Source organism: Loxodonta africana, chromosome 23 (genome assembly GCF_030014295.1).
Source record: "Loxodonta africana isolate mLoxAfr1 chromosome 23, mLoxAfr1.hap2, whole genome shotgun sequence".
Classification (NCBI taxonomy): domain Eukaryota; kingdom Metazoa; phylum Chordata; class Mammalia; order Proboscidea; family Elephantidae; genus Loxodonta; species Loxodonta africana.
The window spans coordinates 50,233,010-50,251,953 of NC_087364.1; the positions used below are offsets into that span (position 1 = coordinate 50,233,010).

At 37.1% G+C, this 18,944-nt stretch overlaps 1 protein-coding gene across 1 annotated transcript in view; it reads right to left on the reverse strand.

Annotated features, from left to right (window-relative positions):
- The window catches only part of SPATA16 (spermatogenesis associated 16), a 279,707-nt gene that overhangs the window by 43,061 nt on the left and 217,702 nt on the right, over positions 1–18,944 (reverse strand). Inside the window, exons 6-7 of the mRNA XM_003416233.4 lie at positions 6,821–6,967; positions 5,469–5,581 (exon numbers count right to left, since the gene is read on the reverse strand). Of these exons, the coding sequence (XP_003416281.2) occupies positions 5,469–5,581; positions 6,821–6,967 (260 nt within the window). The remainder of the gene's footprint in view (positions 1–5,468; positions 5,582–6,820; positions 6,968–18,944) is intronic.

Below are 18,944 nucleotides of genomic sequence, written 5' to 3' on the forward strand. Positions count from 1 at the left end.
ATATTTAACCTATATGTGATAGGGATTTTTGAAAGCAAAGGGAAAAAGAAATGACTAATATGTAATGCCAGTAGGGATACTTCAATGACGTTGCCTTAATGAAATAAAGAAAATAATAATTAAAAAAAAGAAATGAAGGAATTAGCTTAGACATCTAATGGTAGCGTGGGCTACATCTCAAGAGAAGTAGCCCTCCCAGTGAGGCTCCAGGAGCAACCAAATGGCTCCCTAATTGCTGGAGAGAGTGTAGTAAAGTGGCCAAGATCGAAGCTAAATCCTCACCCGGGGCAATGAAGGTTAGGTAAATTGCAAGTCCAAATGAAGGCTTCAGTCAGAGAATTGCCTAGATATAACAGCAGGTATGGATACAGGTTTGGCAAATAAGTGACACTATATAATACCGCTGAGAAGCCGAGATCAGGTATTTGGAATGTATTTCCATTTGGCATAACATATAGAAACATTAATTGAAAAAAAAAAAAAAGGAGTTGGAAACATATCATCGTTCATTTCAAATGTGCATATGTAAACTTTTTTATGCTTCACTTGGAGGAAATTAAAAGTAAAATCAATGAGGTATTAAAAACATGGTTAGTTAGGTCACTTCTTGGCATGTCAGCCTGCGAAGGAGGCTTCATGCATGCAAGGGGTTTTATTATTTTAACTCTTTAGCATTTAGCCCAGGAAGCACAGTATATAAGGTTTGACATTGACAGCACCCAGCAAAGTTAATGGATGGAAAAGCACAAAGCCATCAGGTGGCATGTGAAATAATTAGGATAACAGTTTCAGAAAGGAAACTTTTTTTTCCCACTACAGCAGGACTGCAGGTTGGATGGGGTTGGGTGTTCAGTAGGATTAGAAGCCACCAGATTGGAAGGCGGTAGAATGTTTTAGATTATAACTCTGAAACTCCAGAATCTTTCCTGTTTGGCCCTGTATTGTGTGCCTAACAGAGTGATATATAAAGATAAGAACTGGTGTGAGACGTATAAAGGGAATCCTTGCCTGAGACATAGAAACCTCCTTCATACCAGGGGTTCATTCATACCAGGAATGTCTTTGTCTCCTTCATTGACTGCGTCTACCGCCCTCCTGGTAAGAGGTGAAAATTTGTGGTCTCTAGGAAGTGTTTCACAATTAACTTTGAGTCTGACTCATTTACTTCTATGTTCATTTTCTATTGAATCTAGCTATGGAATCAGTCCCATGTTGTTTTATGTATGTTTTGCTCCCAGCAAGGATCATAGTTTTGTTTCAAAGAGATGCATTGTGTTGTAGTGAAAGAATAAAAAAGCAAAACAACAATAAGAACAACAAAATCCAAACTTATTGCCATTGAGTTGATTCTAAGTCATGGCGACAGAGCAAAACTAATTCATAGGTTTTCTTGGCTGAAGTCTTTACAGAAACAGATTGCCAGGCCTTTTTTCCACAGTAACACCGGGTGGGTTTGAACCACCAGCCTTTAGGCTAGTAGACCAGTGCACATTCTTTGCACCAATACTGGGCCCAATATTTGGAAGTTCTTATTTTGAATTCTAGCTCTCCTTTCCCTAGCTGTGTGAGAAAAATGGATCACTGCTCCAAGCCACAGTTTCCCCATTGGTAAAATACAAGTGACACAATGTCACCGAGTTGTGAGGATTCAATGAGATACATGAGGGAAAACACTTTTTAAACTGTAGAACATATACTTACGTTTCTCTGCACCCCAGCCACTAAATGAAACTTTCTGCACACTGTCAGCACCCAAGCAATAACCAGGACTACCCTGTCTTTTTTTCTAATATGTTTAAGAAAATTTCTTGACTATAGAATATTTCAGAAATTTTGAAAGCAAGAGTGATTTGTTAGCTTTAAATTTTTTTTACTCATTTTACTTATATTTATTATGCTCCTAAAAAACTAGCTCCTATAAAAAAAAACTGAAAGTAAATTGCTAACTTGCTGTGCTATCTCTTTATGTATAATTTGTGGAGAACAAAAACCTGTGTCTTTATTTGAGGGAGGAAAATTGAAATAGGAGCAACCAATTAAAAATTTCTTGTGATATTATAATTGAGTATACTGCAAAGTTAACTTTTTTCTTAATTAAAGATACTAGGTAGATATTGGCAGCCCTGGTAGCATAGAGGTTAAGAGTTACGGCTGCTAACCAAGGGGTGGACACTTTGAATCTACCAAGTGCAACTTGGAAACCCTATGGGGCAGTTCTACTCTGTCCTGTAGGGATACTAGGAGTCAGAATTGACTCCACAGCTATGTTTTTTGTTTGTTTGTTTAGGTAGATATCATAAACTTTATACACCCCCCTTGGAAAAAAAAACTCATTGCAATTAAGTCGATTCCAACTCATAGCAACACTATACACAGAGTAGAACTGCCCCATAGGGTTTCCAAGGAGCGGCTGGGGGATTCAAACTGCCAACCTTTTTTGGATAGCTCTTAACCACTGTGCCACCAGGGTAGATTAGGGTTTCAATATGTCTAGAGGATAGAATATGAGAATCCTTGGCATCATGTAAATAATTGTTTAGCAATCTACATACGTCTCATAATTTATGTGACTTAAATAAATGTTGTAATAATTAAAAATTGCATAACTGATTCTGGTCATTGTATTATGTTAAGCACTAGTATTATCTTTTGGGCATCTTGCTATCATAAATGTTGAAGTTTTAATGAATTCTAATTTCATATTCCAAAGGAATTTCCACTAGGGAACGTTGTCAAAATGAATAAAATAACTGTGAACATATATGACACAAAGTGTATTTCTTAGCCATTAGGCCTGGATGAAAACGCAGATGTTTCAAAAGGACAACTCTTTACCCTAGTGGAAGAGTAAAATCCCGTCTCCATCACCAGTGTGAAGGATGTTTGAAAAATCTAAAGTTCTTCAGGATAAGATACTGGTCACTGTCTTCCAGTGGAGGTGATCTGAATATCTGCTCTGTTCTACCAACACACATGGGGACCGGTTAGCTCCTGGTTGTTAATGAGACAGAAGTCCCAAGGCCAGCCCTGCTGCAGGCAGTAGATCTACTCCATGGCTGGGAATGACCCTTTCAATCCTACTTGTGTGATCAATGATCACTGTTGAGAATTTAAATCCACAGGACACTGGCCCAGTGTTCATCTTAGAAGGAGAATATGTGATTTCAAACTATATAATTCATATAAAGAAAAAGAAAGGTCATTAAAACAGTCTGTCAAAGCCAACCTAAACTAATTCAAGTAGTTCAAACTTTTAAAATCTGTAATACTTTACAAAGTATTTTAAAGTGGATTATATGCTTTTGGTCTCACATCAACTCTGGGAGGTGGGCTTGGACGATATCAGCTCTACTTGATAAATGAGAACAACAACAACAACAACAAATAACTCATAGTTTAAGTGATGTGCCCTAGGTAGGGGTACCTAGCTATAGCACAGCATTGGGCCCCAAGTCTTCACCTACAGGTGTGACAACTTAGGGTAACAAATAGTGAGGAAAATACAACACATAATCATTAAAGTGGATGGTATTTGACAACAGACAAGAAAAAAAAAAATTTCAGAGGATCTTAATACTACTGAGGGCTGCGTGGTCACAGTTAATAGTATCATGTAGGAATAATTTCTGGTCACCAATTCATTGCTTGCTTCGTTAGGCTAGGTTACCTTTGCAGTCAATTTTATTCAATCCTGCTTCATGATGCTGTGGCTGAGCATTTAATAAGAAGCTGGGAGGTCAGTGTTTGGGTACACTTGTGGTCCCTGGAACCCTTCAGGCTCACTAGCTTTAATCCCATTAAAGCTCTTTAAGACAATCTTCCAAAAACTGTTATTTCCCATAGAAGCAGACATAGGAGAAATGATGAAATTCTTTGCAGTTAGCAAAATGATACTGGGGCTCGTTCTAAAGAAGTTATGAATTGGATGCTAAGAATTTCGTTACTTATGGGTTTTAAGTCTCCTTTTTTAGACGGATAAATATACATGCATAGACAAATTTCCAAGCAGCCAGATTGCCCTCTGAGAGGTGAGAAGAAAATGAATTAAGGACATTAAAAAATGCATACTACCCAGATCGGCCCAATCTGTTCTCCCACTGTGAGATCTGACCCAGCATCAGAAGATGACCAGACACTGTGGTCAGTTATCTGAGAAGAAACAAGGGGAGCCTGGGAGCAGGCAGATCACCTCCCCCACACCCAGCACACTGGCTCTGCTTGGCACACCATGTGCAGATGAGGTGATCTACCTGGTGATTATACTACCTGGTGATTATTCTTGTTAGAAAGGCTTCCTCTGCTGGTAAAGGCCCGATGATGACAACGATAATGTTTGTGGGTCCACATTTAGGATGGGAAGATGTGCGTGTGTGTGTCTGTGTGTCTGAGGGGCTATGACAGAGGGTGAATGGAAGAACAGGGCTCAAAATTTGAAGTAGAGACAATGAGATGGATTTATTATTAACAGATATCTATAAGCGAGATAGTTGAATGGAGCAAAATTGTAGGGATAAGGGAGCTATACGGAAAAGCAGCAGAAATGTGCTCTTGTGTTTGTAATGCATAGATTTATAAATTATGCAACTAGATTAGGGGCTTTGTAGCTTTTCAAAAATGCTGAATAATGTTATTGAGCTGATAAACTGCTGACCAGATGTTAAGGAGCTGTTTTTATTGACGCTCTCTGTTACCCTTGTAAAGTTAAGACCACCACATCAATGATGTAACGCAAAGGGCACAAGAAAAAAATACTTAACATTTTCCAACTTAAAGGCCTTTTGAAAAAATATTAGAAGAGGGGCAATCCACAGCCTTATAGCCTGTTAGTGAGAAGTTCTCTTTATGTATTTTCAGTACCACGGTTTAAATTTGGTAAAATAGCACAGCATAAGTTAGGTTTTATTTTGAGCTTTTTAAGGCTGAAAAGTAGAAAAGATACCTCTTCTCTGGATTATGAAAAGAGATCAGATAATTTGCCTTTAGAGTATACAAAGACCAATTGCCAATGTTTAGAGTAGCAGCCAATTTATCAGCGTGGTGTGGAGGAACTACTATTTGAAAAGTTCTAAACTCTTGTGTAGGTAAAGAGATTGTTACAGGCAATGGCCCAATAAAAGAAATAGTGAAAACATTGTATTAGCAAAAAATTTTGTTATTGATTTGAAATGAGAAATTCACGACACCCCAGAATTAGGTATCAGGAAGGCATAAGAAAAGGCTCTTGAAATAAACTCTAGCCTAATATATGCTGGAAATTGCAAAGCATAGCATTGTAATATGTTTTAAAACACAAAAGGAATAAAATCATTAGCTAAGATCTGCTTGGTTTTACAAACGAGATTTACTGTGAATGTTGCTAAAATTCTCCAATACTTGCAATATTTGCACCATAAACTTTTAATACTTCTAGAGTGCTCTAATATTGGTAAAAGAAACCTGGGACAAATTTAAAAGTCTCATAGACCTACATTTAATTGGGTGCTTCTGATGAAATCCAATAGTGGCAAGATGCGCTTCCCCATGGTCTCCATGTGTCTCACGGTGTCATCTCTGGTCAGCGGACCGAAGGGCGTTTTATGTTCTAAAAATTGTAATGATAAACTTTTATACTGTCTTTTCTAGACCTCTGATTCAAAATGTTTTCTTTAGGAAGCTATAAACAGATATTTCTATGTTAATAGATAGGAAATCTTTAGTAGAGAAGCTAGTCCCATCCCCAGACCGTATGTGTAACAAGGAAAGCTCTACGAGGAGAAAGGCAGAGGAGCCGTTGCCCTTTAGAGAACTATCATTTATTCACGGTGCTGTGTTTCTTGATTGAGAGATCTAAGAGACAGCCTATAACAATTTCGCCTATCTCTGCAGAGTATGTTTTTCCTGAGCTGTAAGAAAATGGTCTCATAAACGTGTCTGATTCTTGTCTCGTTCCTCCCAGGTATTGTTAGAGTGTGCAGATTCCATTGACTTTGAAGGTAGCCCAAAGTTGAGATAAGCCTCAGAGGATACATCTTCAGCACAAAACACAAATCCTTAATTATGTGGGTACAGCTGAAGGAATAAATTTAACCTAGTCGTGAATTCAGCCCAGAAGTTTGAGACCTCAACTCTATGTGAATATTTTGTCGAATTTTTGAAAGTTTCAACTAGAATTACTGGTCACCATTTAATTAATACCCTTCAGGAGTTCTAAGCGCTTCGCTAACTGCGTAAGAAGAGTGGAACAGATAACTTTGATACAAAAGCAGATAATCCAGGTGATTTAAGCTTGACATTGGCTATATTTTTTCGTATGATGATTTTGTTATACTTTTCCTCTATATTTGCTTAATTAAAGATGATAAAAGCTTATATTCTCTGAATGTCTAATGATTAGGCACTGCTGGGGTGGTGGCTGGGATGAAACGGTTGCAGTGAGAAGGGTGGGCACTCCACGACTGTTTGGTGTTGGGGGAAAGCTTTCGTGGAATTAGAATCCCAGGTGTTGTTAACTAACCCAAAAGAAGATTAGAAGGAGTTTACTATAACCCAATAAACAATTTATGAGGTCCAAATCTGTTGTCGTCAAGTCAATTCCAATTCAATGCAACCCTATAGGACAGAGTAGAACTGCCCCATAAGGTTTCTAAGGAGTGGCTGGTGGAGTCAAGCTGCTGACCTTTTCGTTAGCAGCCGAACTCTTAGCCACTACGCCACCAGGGTTCCTTTTGAGGTCCAGGTCCTGCTATACATGAGGTCTTGTGATGAATAAGACTAGATGAATAGGGCACAGTCCCTGTCTTATAGCAGTAATGAAAGATTATAACAAGTCTAAGTGATTTACCGGGAAATGTTGGCAACTTCCTACTTGATATTTTTTCCAAAAATATCCCATCTTCCTTGTTTTTGAACCCAAGAGTCAAAAGATATTGCTGGGGAGGAAAAGATGACCAGTCAGCTGTCTGAGGCAACACGTGGAGTCCTTGGAGATCTGAAATACGACAGAAAAAGAACTATGAAGTTTTGTTATTTTATTATTTTCAGAGTATTTTTTTTTCTAGATTTTGTGAATAAAAAATTCACAAAAAAAATTCACAAAATCTAGATTTTGTGAATGGGACTTGGAAAAAAATGATCAATATGTACATTAGAAGCACAAAGTAAAATTTTGTGCACCAAAAGGTTAAATATCAAAATCATATTTCATCTCTCATGTTTTTCTTAGAAATCTAAACATACAGAAAACCTGGCAATAAAATATGGCTGGATTACATGGCCACCTTTCCCAATCTTCAAAACAATAGACAATTCAGGACCAGTTGGCAAGCATAATATTTTTCTGTGAGATTCTTTTCAAGAAAATTTGAATTTTCTGTTCATAGCTTGAGATTCAAGAAAATAATATCATATGGAAGAAAAGAGAGATTACCAAGTGAGAATTAGTGAGCTAAATAATCTAGTTAATACCCTTTCTCTAGTTACAGGAGGAAATGTAATATAATAAATGCATTGACTTTTATAATCAGAGTTGGAAATAATTCAAACATCATAAAAATGGTTCTAAAACAAACTTAGTTCTTAATGACCTTAGGAGCTAATGTTGACTGAGCCCTTTCTTCTTGTCCCTGTTCCAAGGGCTTTGTGTATACACAAAATACTGTGTTTTTAAATCCTCACAATAACTTTACAAGATTGGTGTTATTGTGCCCATTTTATGGATGAGAAGTTGAGGTGCACAGATGGGAAGTAATTTGCCAAAGTACACTGCGTGTGGGCTGGTCAAGCAGGAGTGTTACCCAGGTAGTCTGACTCCAGAGACTACAGGTCTACCTACTACACTCTGCTTCAGGCTTGCTTGGCTCTGGATTGCTCTTGGGATGTGGACAAATGTCAGCCCTGGGGTCTTGCAGATCTGATTCACTTAATTCATTTCCATTTTGAGTAACAAAGCTTTGGCGTATTGTAATAGATTTCTCCAACGAAAGATGATGAACAGAGTGGTTTAAATAAGCCTCCCTACTTGACATCGCCAGAAAGGGGGAAGGGTGAAATCTCAAATATTCTTGAATTATGACTTAGTTAAAGGTCAATTTTTAATACTGAATCAGAACTCAAATGGTATGGCTCAAATATAGCTTTCACTATTTACCTTTAATATTCTTTTAAAAAATAATAGACATAGTAAATCATGAGTGTCTGCTCTGCACCCCCTTCTTTTTAGCTGCATGACTCTTTGTCCAAGCTAAATTTCACACAGAAGTCAGTATTTAAAGCCGGTCAGTAGAGCTGCTCTGCTTGCAGCCTGGAACCCTGACTGCCACCCTCACACGGGGCTCCATTGTACACCCCACATGCAGTAGCTGCCTGGAGCACTTCCCATAGATCCCGGATTCTTCAAAGCACAATTTGAAGAGCCCTGCAGTAAATTATTTGGCGCATTTTGGTTAAATCATATTTCACAGCACATTTCTGAATATTTAGACTATTAAAATATCTTTTTAAACACTTAAACACAGATCAGATACTATATTAAACATGCTTTAGTCTTTCTTTGGTAATTAGGTAATCCCTTAATCCACCACCTGACAGTCAGTTTGTCCTACTGCGGTAGTTTGCATATGGCTATGATGCTGGAAGCTATGCCACTGGTATTTCAAATACCAGCAGGTTTATCCGTGGTGGACAGGATTCAGCAGAGCTTCCAGTCCAAGACAGACTAGGAAGAAAGGTCTGGCAATCTACTTCCAAAAATTAGCCAGTGAAAACCCTATGGGTCATTATAGAATATTGTCCGATAAAGTGCTGGAAGATGAGCCCCCTAGGTTGGAAGGCACTCAAAATACACAGCGGTTGCAACAATGGACTTGATCATGCCGATGGCTGATTGTGTAGATGGTGCAGGACTGAGCAATGTTTTGTTCTGTTGTGCATGAAGTGGCCACGAGTCAGAGCTGACTAGACAGCAAATAACAACAACAGTCTCTTAATATCTATGAGAACTTAAATGTATCTGGTATTACTTTTGTGTCATAAATATTATCAAGATTATATTTTTCATTCAATAACTTTGTGGTACAGGGCACATTCTTAGGCCCACCTTATAGATTGTAAAACTGGAGCTTCAAGAGGTTACAAACTTGCCCGGATCACACTGTGAACAAATGGGACAGCCAGAATTGAAAGTCAGACAGTTGGACTCCAAAGTACAAAGTCTTACCTCTCGAAACTGCCCCCATAACAACGTAGGATGGCTGTGAAAATCAATGGGAAATGGGTTACAGGAGCGTGGAAATGTCAGTAAACAGATGGCTTTACCAGGCAAAATTCCAGACAGAATACCTATTACTCTCTACCTAGAAAAGTACAGCAAAGCCCACAGTTCTCAGAATTAGAAGGGTATCTTTTAAGCACTTTAACACGCAGATTACGGTACAGGTGCCTATTTAGTGGGTGTTTGCATTACAAAATGCCATTTTTTTTTTTTTTTTTTTAACGATGATTCATTTCTCTGTTGTTTTTGTTTGTAGCTGACCAGTAGGCTCAGACTCATGGTGACCTTACATAGAACAGAACAGAATATCGCTCCTTCCTGCACCACCTTCATGATTGTTGGTGTGTTTGAGTTCACTTTGTAGTTATTATGTCAGTCCATCCCTCAGAGGGTTTCCCGCATCTATCGCATTGGGTTTGTTTGTTTTTATCATTTCTATAAACAAGGTAAAAACGTGATTTCTGTTTTTCTATTCCAAACATTCAGGAAGTTTCTTTGCTTTTGAAATCTGCAGCAGTTAATCGCAAACACATCCTTTGTTTCCAGCCTAATACTATATTAAAAAAAAAACAAAACCCACTGCCATCAACTTACGTCCTAAAATAAGAGATGGGTTCACTAATCTTACTGAAGTTCCCAATAACTTGATTATGTGAAAAAGAAACTGAGTACAAATCAAAAGGACTCTAGGTAACTCCTCTGATGTATGGTTACCAGGTTTCTTGGGATTGTGGCTGTCCTTTAGCACAATATAAGATTTCGGCATTTCTAAATTGTGGTAATTGCAGTGTTCTGGGGAGAGAGGGTGGGAGAAGATAGGTCTGTGTTCCCTGGCTGTGGTTTGCTCTTCTGTTGGATTTTGCTCTCTAACTCAGAAGCCTCCAGGGCCTCCTGGCACATGCTAGTGATAAAGTTTGGAGCTGTCCTACCAGGAGGTCCTTGGGTTCCTGGATAACTCCGGAAGTCCAGAAAACCCTTTCTAGACTCGCTGAGCATTCTTTCTACAAAGACTTAACTTGTGGGCATACAAGCCTCTGGATCTCAGGTCCCCTGAAGAATTCCATCAGCAGCTGCTTCCAGTGCAGAGAGGATTCCTTGCAGTGAACCTTCAGATTTTAAGACCGACATTACAATGATGCTAGGGGCCCCACAGTCCTGAAGCTCAGATTAGGCTGTGCTGTGCGTGGACTGGTGTTTGTAGTGGGTTGTAGGAGACATCTCAGGATTTAGCATTTTCTTGCATGGCGCATACTATTGCCAAAAGTAGCCAGGTGTTTGAAGGCTCTAGTACGTAAACACCACAAAGACTTTGAAAGTTTGACCTCTTCTTGCTCTTAACTATTTGGTGGATAAAGAGGAAAGTGACAGTAATACTGGCCATGATTAGATGGATTAGAAAAACTAATATTAGCACTACAGCTAATTATTATAAAATATGCTGGTACAAAATAAGTATTTCTGTCTCTTTTGATCCTCTGTGTCTCATCCTGTGGGTGTTTGATCCATTATTAACTTCCAGTCAAAGTTTTAAAGTGTGAGAGCCCCCTACATACATGTTGTTACATTTAGGGGAAAAAAAATGTTTTTGAAGTATTCTTCTTCCATTTGTATGCAGAGTAAATTGCAATTGTATGAACATTTAGCCTATAAGGTGGTCTATGACTCAAAATGATGACATGCTTGCCAGATGTTGAATCTCATGTAACATTAATTTGAGTGCTAATTGCTCTCAATTTTGTGCTCATACACCTCTATCCACGTCCAAAAACCCCTGTGCCTATGAGAGATGTGAAAATTAACCAGATTATATTGCCCTTTGTTGGCAAGTGGAATTGATTACAAAATATCTTCTTTTCTCCTGTCATATCAGAAGGAAATTTGGGGGAAATAAATCCTTTAATGCATTCCTTTACAATTTATTACAGTTGAAAATGAAATTTAGATTACTATGACTGAATTTATTATTAAAAAATCAGTCTGCGGGTATGATGCCGTTCCAAATTTTTACCATTAGGGAAGTGGATGCTTTTAAAAATAATATCAAAGACAGATTATGCAGATTGAATTTCTTCTTGCAGAAACATAATCATTCAATTCTTCTCGTCCAGATGAAAGACGTCTTCTAACTCTCAGCCAAGAAAAAAAAAAAAGGTAAACAATTTTCACTTTATCAGGAATTTTCTTGTGCCACAAAAGGCTAGAATTGACCAATTTTCAAACCTTCAGGTTATTCATGCTCTCTGACCTCTTTGCACTGTGGCCCCTTCTTCTTAAAATTATCTCTCTGGAGTTCAGTGACAGTCTCTTGTCTTTCTGTTTGTCTGTCTTTCTGACACACACACACACACATTGCACTGCTTCTTTCCTGCCTCCTCATTCAGTCCTCCTCAAAGCTGTCTCCTTCATACATTCATCCTTGGGAAATTTTTCTATTCTTGTGGCTTTAGCCATTACTCCTAACAAAAAGATTGGTGATCAAAGCTATAGTCCTGTTTGAAATTTTCCACTAGCATTTCCAAATGTCTACTGAGACATTTCTCTTTGTTCATTGTTCCAAAAGTTATGTCAGATATAGCAAACATGTTCTTTAGAAGTGATTTCATAATTTCCTCAACTTCCCTTTTCCCTACTTTTCACCTATGTATTAAAGAGATAGCCATTTATTCCAATAACCCAGTTATTCTCACTTAAAATTTTGAAGCCCTTGTTGACTTTTCTGTCTTTTTTTGATACTGGTGGCAGTGAATTACAGAAAGAATTTCCCAACCAGCCTCATTGCCACCAGTATCATTTCACACCAGTTGCACCTCTATGCCAGCCCCCCTGTAATGTTTCTTGAATATCGTCTTTGACATTGTCACATCCTTCCTCAGAAACTTCAGTGACTTCTCCATTCCTGGCATTCAAGGCTCTCAAGACTCGACTGTGTACCTCTGCTTCACAATTCATTCCAATTCCTTTATCAAGCCTTGATCATCAGCTCTGATGATTTCACTAAGCTGCGTCAACCTGTACTCATTCCTGCCCGTGAGCCTTTGTGCTTTTCCTTGCCGAAACACCCACCTATTCTTCTCATTTTCCCTTCATTCAATCAATTCCTTAAAAAAAAAAAAAAAAAAAAAAACCAGTTACCATCGAGTTGCTTCCGACTCACAGCAACCGTAAAAGACAGAGTAGAACTGCCCCATAGGGTTTCCAGTGAGTGCCTGGTGGATTCAAGCTGCTGACCTTTATGGTTAGCAGCGGTAGCTCTTAACCACTACACCACCAGGGTTTCCCTAAAGGTGGACGCTGTGATTTTAGCTGTGCCTAATTTAAGTCTTGGAAACCCTGGTGGTGTAGTGGTTAAGTGCTATGGCTTCTAACCAAAAAGCTGGCAGTTCAAACCCACCAGGCACTCTTTGGAAACTCTATGGGGCTGTGCTACCCTGTCCTGTAGGGTTGGTATGAGTCAGAATCGACTAGACAGCAACGGTATGGGTACTTTAAGTCCCCTCTTTTTCCATGAAAGTTTTCCTGAATATTTCAGAGTTTCCCCTTCAAGCTCTGAAATTGCACCTACACCATTCACTTCAGTGTAAATATTCTAATATTTCATGGGGCACGTCTTATCACCCTAAGAAGTTGAATCCTCTTGAAGACATCATCTCCAAGTTTTGTTCCAAGCATTTAGCACGTGCTCAACCAATACTTTAATTGAATCTAAAAACAAATGTTTCCAAATCCTGAACTTTTAATGGTCCAAATAAGACCTGCAAAAAGTCAAAACTACTGAAATGCTTAGAGCTTCTGAGATACTATTTTTTTTTTCCCTGTCACTAAACACGGGGAAATAAAACAGAACAAAAAAAAGAAAAATAAAAAAATAGTATGCAATCTTTGTTCTTCGCTTTACCTGTACCTTAAGTGAGTTCTGTTCATCTTATGAAGGTGAGTGTGGTAAAATAATCTATACTTGGTAACTCAGTAAAGTGGATGCCCAAATGAACAGAGCAGCTTTGCCTGAATGAAAAAAAAAAAATCAGCTTTACAGTCAGATTGTACTCTTCTGCAGCTTGTTTTCTGGAAAACACGGACTCTTAGACACAAAGGAAGATTGGATTATTGGATTAATAGAGTCTGGCTGAGTGAAATGGTCAAAAATACCAAAAAAGCATCTTAAAAAACATGCAGTATTTATTGTAAATCAGCAGACTCATCTCTATATATACAAAGGATAACTTTATTTGATATAAAGTCAAATATCCATAAAATAAAATTTGAGTTGTCTGGAAGTAAGGTACAAAACAGTATTTTCTATTGGACACCTCATCATAACTGCAACCAACAGATTGTAAAGGAATTTTTCAAAGCAATTAAAAAAAAAAAGTCACAGAGGTTTTGAAATTCTTAGGTAATAGGCAAATTTGTGAGTGTTCTATCACCACCTTTCTGTAAGTTTCATTTCCTTCTTTATCTTCTGGTATCTCAGTCATTTCCATGCCCTTTGTCTATAACAGAATGTTCTGACATTTTGGATTAGAGCAAAATCTCATTTCTAAAGGTCCCAATTGTTCGGTGTGAGATGGGACCATGAACATTTTATATGACTTCTTTTTATTGATCAGTTTCAGAGTTTAGCTCCTACAGTATCTTCATTATGCCAACACTTGACCATTACTCCTTTCCCAATCATTCTCTGAGTTTTATCTTGCACTCCTTTTTATTCCCATACTTCTATCTTGGAAAAAAAAGTTATCCACAAATTCACCTCAGCAAGAAAATAGCAAAAGGCAGCAACTTTGCAGCAAAGTTATCATTATTGCCCCCCATAAATAATAAAATGATTTCTACTTTTAAAAACATAGCTTATTTTGATTTCTACATTTGATTTGTGAGAAAGCTGTATGTATAATGAATCTTTGCAAATAAATTATATTTTTCCCTTTGACCTTCATTACAATTTCAAAAGTACAGATGCAAATGGAAAAATTAGTTTCCATTTACAAGAATCCCAATCTTCACTTCAGGCTGCTGGTCTACTTCTTCAAGACCAATATTTGTGTATTAAGTTACCTCTGATAACCCATATCCAAAGTTAGAAAAACAAAAAATCCCACAGGATTTTAATGCACAGTTCATTCTCATTTCACTTGGAATTCTGATTGTTTCCAAAGTGGTATGTTTAATCAGCTGTATTGGATTTTTTATTCTGGGCTTTATTACATTGAAGTTCCACTACCACCAAAGTAGATTTGAGAAAATGCAGACATCAAAGACATGGCTATTTTCTTTAATGTATATAAGGCTCACTATCAGTGAAATAAAGGAGCTCTGGTGGTGCAGTGGTTAAGCTCTCAGCTGCTAACTGAAAGGTCAGCGGTTCAAGCCTACCAGCATTCTATGGGAGAAAGATGTGGCAGCCTACTTCTGTAAGGTTTACAGCCTTGGGAACCCTATGGGACAGTTTTACTCTGTCCTATAGAGTCACTGTGAGTCAGAATTGACTCGATGGCAATGGGTTTGGTATCAGTGAAATAATATGATATTGCTATATATAAAAAAAAATTGCTATAATTCCAATAAACTGTTGTGTAACTGCACATTATAATGAGCCCTGCTGGCTCAATGGTTAAATGCTTGCAAACCCACCAGGTGTTCCCCAGGAGAAAGATGTGGCAATCTACTTCTGTATGATTTACAGTCTTGGAAACCCTATGCGGCAGTTCTACCCTCTCCTATAGGGTTTCTATGAGTCAGAATCTACCCGATGGCAATGATTTTTTTTTTTTTTGGAACTGTACTATATGAGGGTTGGAGTGAACATTCATTGGTTGGCTACCTAGCATTCCTTCCTCTTTGGTTTCCCTTGGGGAATTCCTTCAATCCTCACCTGCACCCAAAGTGAGACCTGATTAACTTAAAACAATCAATCCATGATGTTCCCTCTGGGCTAAGAGACAGTGAGTTACCCAAAGTGTGTGGAAGATACACTTTGTTCCTCCTGACAGCGTGATTTGAGATCTGCAATGACATTTGAGCATTCTGCTATCGCCTCCAAGAGCTTAGCATGACATGGGTAGTGGAATACGCAGTAGAGTTTGAGAATAAAACCAACTTCATGGAAAATAGAGCAGCAGTGAAAAGCAGTGTGTGAACTGTTGGATTAAGCTGTATTTAAGGACAATCCCACCTGGGGATCTTGCAGTTATGTAGAACAATGTGTTCCACACCTTCCACCCATCCCCCTTTAAAACTTAAATTTACTTAAGTTGATTTGAGCTGTGATTCTCACCATTTCAAACAAAATACTCCTGGTACAAAGAGTTAGCTAGTAGTTCAGCATATCTACAAATGATGTGGGATCCTTAAAATATTACAGCAGATTTTAAGATAGCCATAAATCCTTCAAGTTGACTGTGTGGGAAGAATGTTTTTCTTACTTAAGAAAAATAATAGAATGAGAACTGGGAATTGTTAATTTTTACAGCCAAACCAAATGTAGTAAAATCGAGTACATCTTGGTGATGTCATTGTTGTCATTAACATCTAAACTTAAATTTATGAGAGAATAAAAAAAGTAATAATTGCTTAACATACTTTTTTCTTGATTTATATCATACTTCTCTCCCCCACTTTTAGTTAGGTTCTCTGTCTTACAGAAAGTGACTTTTAGACAGTTAATCTAAGAATGCAAAATAGAAGTCTGCTATAACTTCAAAATCTTAATTTTTCTAATGATTGCGGCTAGTGATGCATTTATTTGTGTTTATATCCCACTTTGCTCTGGAAGTGATATAACTTGCCCTACATAAATACATATGAGATAAGAAAAACGTAAATTAGTGTTTGAGGAAAAGAGACCAAAAGGAAAAGTGAGACACAGACAAGGAAGCCAGAAGTGAGATTAGTATACAAAAAGTATTTTATAATGTCTTGTATACTTTCCAGAAGAGGATCGGCTATCTTATTCATGATATTCCTAAAATAAAAAACAATCTTACCACCAAAGAGAAGCAGAGCTATTCCTTTTACTGAGATCGGACACTTTCTTTTTTGCTTTCTGTTGAAATTGGTTTAGGAGTGCTACAGATTTTCATTCAATAAGCCCAATTATTGAGGATAATTAATAAACAAAGAATTATAATTATCATGGACAAAAATTATTGTTATTCATAAAAAATTTTTTTTTTATGAATTATCATGATTCATGAACAAATGATCTTATGGTAATTACTCTGTAATTTCCTGTAGCTAACAATCATTTTCAAAGTCAGCAGGCTTTGGTTTAAGGGCCTGATAAAATGTTGCTTACATATGGAAGTCTAAAAGAAGAGATATCTTGATTATTAGGTATTAGATATTACTATTCACTATCAGACAAAGCTGCTGTTAATCTGTTTTATTCCTGTTAAACTCAGAAATAAAACAACTATTATTATTCTCTGTGGTTTTGGACATTCAGGCCAAAGCAGCAGGACTTAAAATAATAAGGAGTCATACAAATATTGGGAATGAAGGCAACGAATTATCTTTACTTAAAAATAAGTGGTTGTTTATGTAGAAAATCCAAGAGGATAAATAGAAACTATGTTAGTATAGGAGCCCTGGCGGTGCAGTGGTTAAGAGCTACAGTGAGCTACGGCTGCTAACCAAAAGGCCGGTAGTTTGAATCCACCAGCTGCTCCTTGGAAGCCATGTGGGACAGTTCTACTCTGTCCTATAGGGTTGCTATGAGTTGGAATTAACTTGTTGGCGATGGGTTTGGTTTATATTAGTATAGATAAGGGTTCAGTGATGTACCAAAAAAGAAAATATACATAATTAATATAAACATATATAAGATTCAAAAAAATCCAAACAAAATATATAGGTGTAATAAAATATATAGTATAATAAACATAACAACTGGTGTAATAAAATACGTAGTATAATAAATGTAACAATTAACTATTATGGAATAGTAGTGAAAATGATAAAATATTAGAAATAAGCTTAATGAGATATATGACTTAGATGAAGAATTGATTAGCTAATTTACCTGACAAATATTACAGACCCTCCTTCCAATAGTCTGCAAATATGCATTAGGCATTAAGGATAAAATGGTAAGACAATGAATGCCATGATGTTGTTTACCATTTGGTGCATGCAGTAAAGAGTAAAGAGTCAATTACAATAATTAAGTGAAGAGTCAATTACAATAATTACAAGTAAAAAAGTCAATTACGGTACAACATGGTACATTTTTAAATGAAGGTGAAACTGGGGTACTAGTGAAATGATTGAGATAAAAAAATCCAACCTTTGACAAAGAGAATTAGCAAAATAAACTTGTCCAGCTTGCTTGGGGTTCAAGATAGAATTTTTTTTTCCTCTGGGAATTTTAACTATAGACATGTGGGGTGAGGTTTGAGCTCTCAAGTCTAAAAATAAAGTTTCTCTACTTGGTAGAACTCTATGGTATTTGGAAAAACCCCCAAATACAAATCTTCTTTGGAATGATGCAAAATCAACTGAAGCTGCCTGGGATTCTCAGAGAACAAGGCCTCACACTCAGGAGTGAAAAACACACAGAGGTACAAGCTATAATGAGTGAGAGATGGCAAAACCACAAAGAGCAGAATTACATGTCTAGGATCTTGACAAATAGCAGCATAATACACAGAATATAAAATGTGTGATTAAAGTACAAAAATGTGATAAATAACAGGAGAAGAAAACAAGATGTTAAAGTAAACAAACAAAAAATACATTTGAAAAAAATCTAAGTGGAACATCTAGGAGTGAAAAGTATAATTATTAAAATTCTTGAGGGATATATATTAAAGAGCAATCTAGACAAAACTAAGGAAACAATGAAAACATAGGTCTGAGAAAATTACAGAATGCAGTACCAAGAGACAAAGAGATGGAAAATGTAATAAGCAGCTTCAGAGACATGGAGCAGAGGTTAAGTGGAAGTAACAAATGTCCAGTTAAAATTCTTAAATGAAAGAGTAGAAGGAATTGGGGATTGGAGGAATTTGGCAATGGCTAACAAGCTGAAGATGCTCATGCTTTAAAACACAAAAATTAACTCTACTCATTAGCAGTAATAGAGACTCTTGTACATATGCAGATGACAACTTATACAAGAATGTTCACACCAGCCTTTTTGTAATAATAAAACATTGGAAACAACCTCAATAATCAGCAACATCAGACTTCATATATAAATTGTCATAAATTCACCCAAACATCGAGATGATATCGGACAATAAAAGAAACTTGCAGGAGTATACAAACAGTGAAAATACCATTTATACACATTTGAAAAACAGAGGACAATTCCATGTATCATTTAATGTTACATGTATGTGTATAGTAAAAGCAGAAAGGTATGTGTAAGAATGATGACATGAAACCCATGGTTGTGATGGCCTCTGGAGAGGAGGGAGAGAAGAGAGTGAGATCGAGAGCTTCAACTACACTTGTAAAGTTTTGTTTCTTAAATGAGGTGATAATTATGCAGGAGTTGATTATATTATTCTTTTTTGTGCTTTAGTAAATTTAAAATATCATGTAATTAAAAAATAGAGACTTCTGAGTCTTAGTCATGTCTGATAATTCGGACTAACCCTCCTGGTGAAGACAACTAAAACCCCTGGGGTGCTTTTGCCCAGGGGACATTTCTGTTCTGAAAAAAGTGGTCAAGAGGCTGACAGTACTTTAGGGG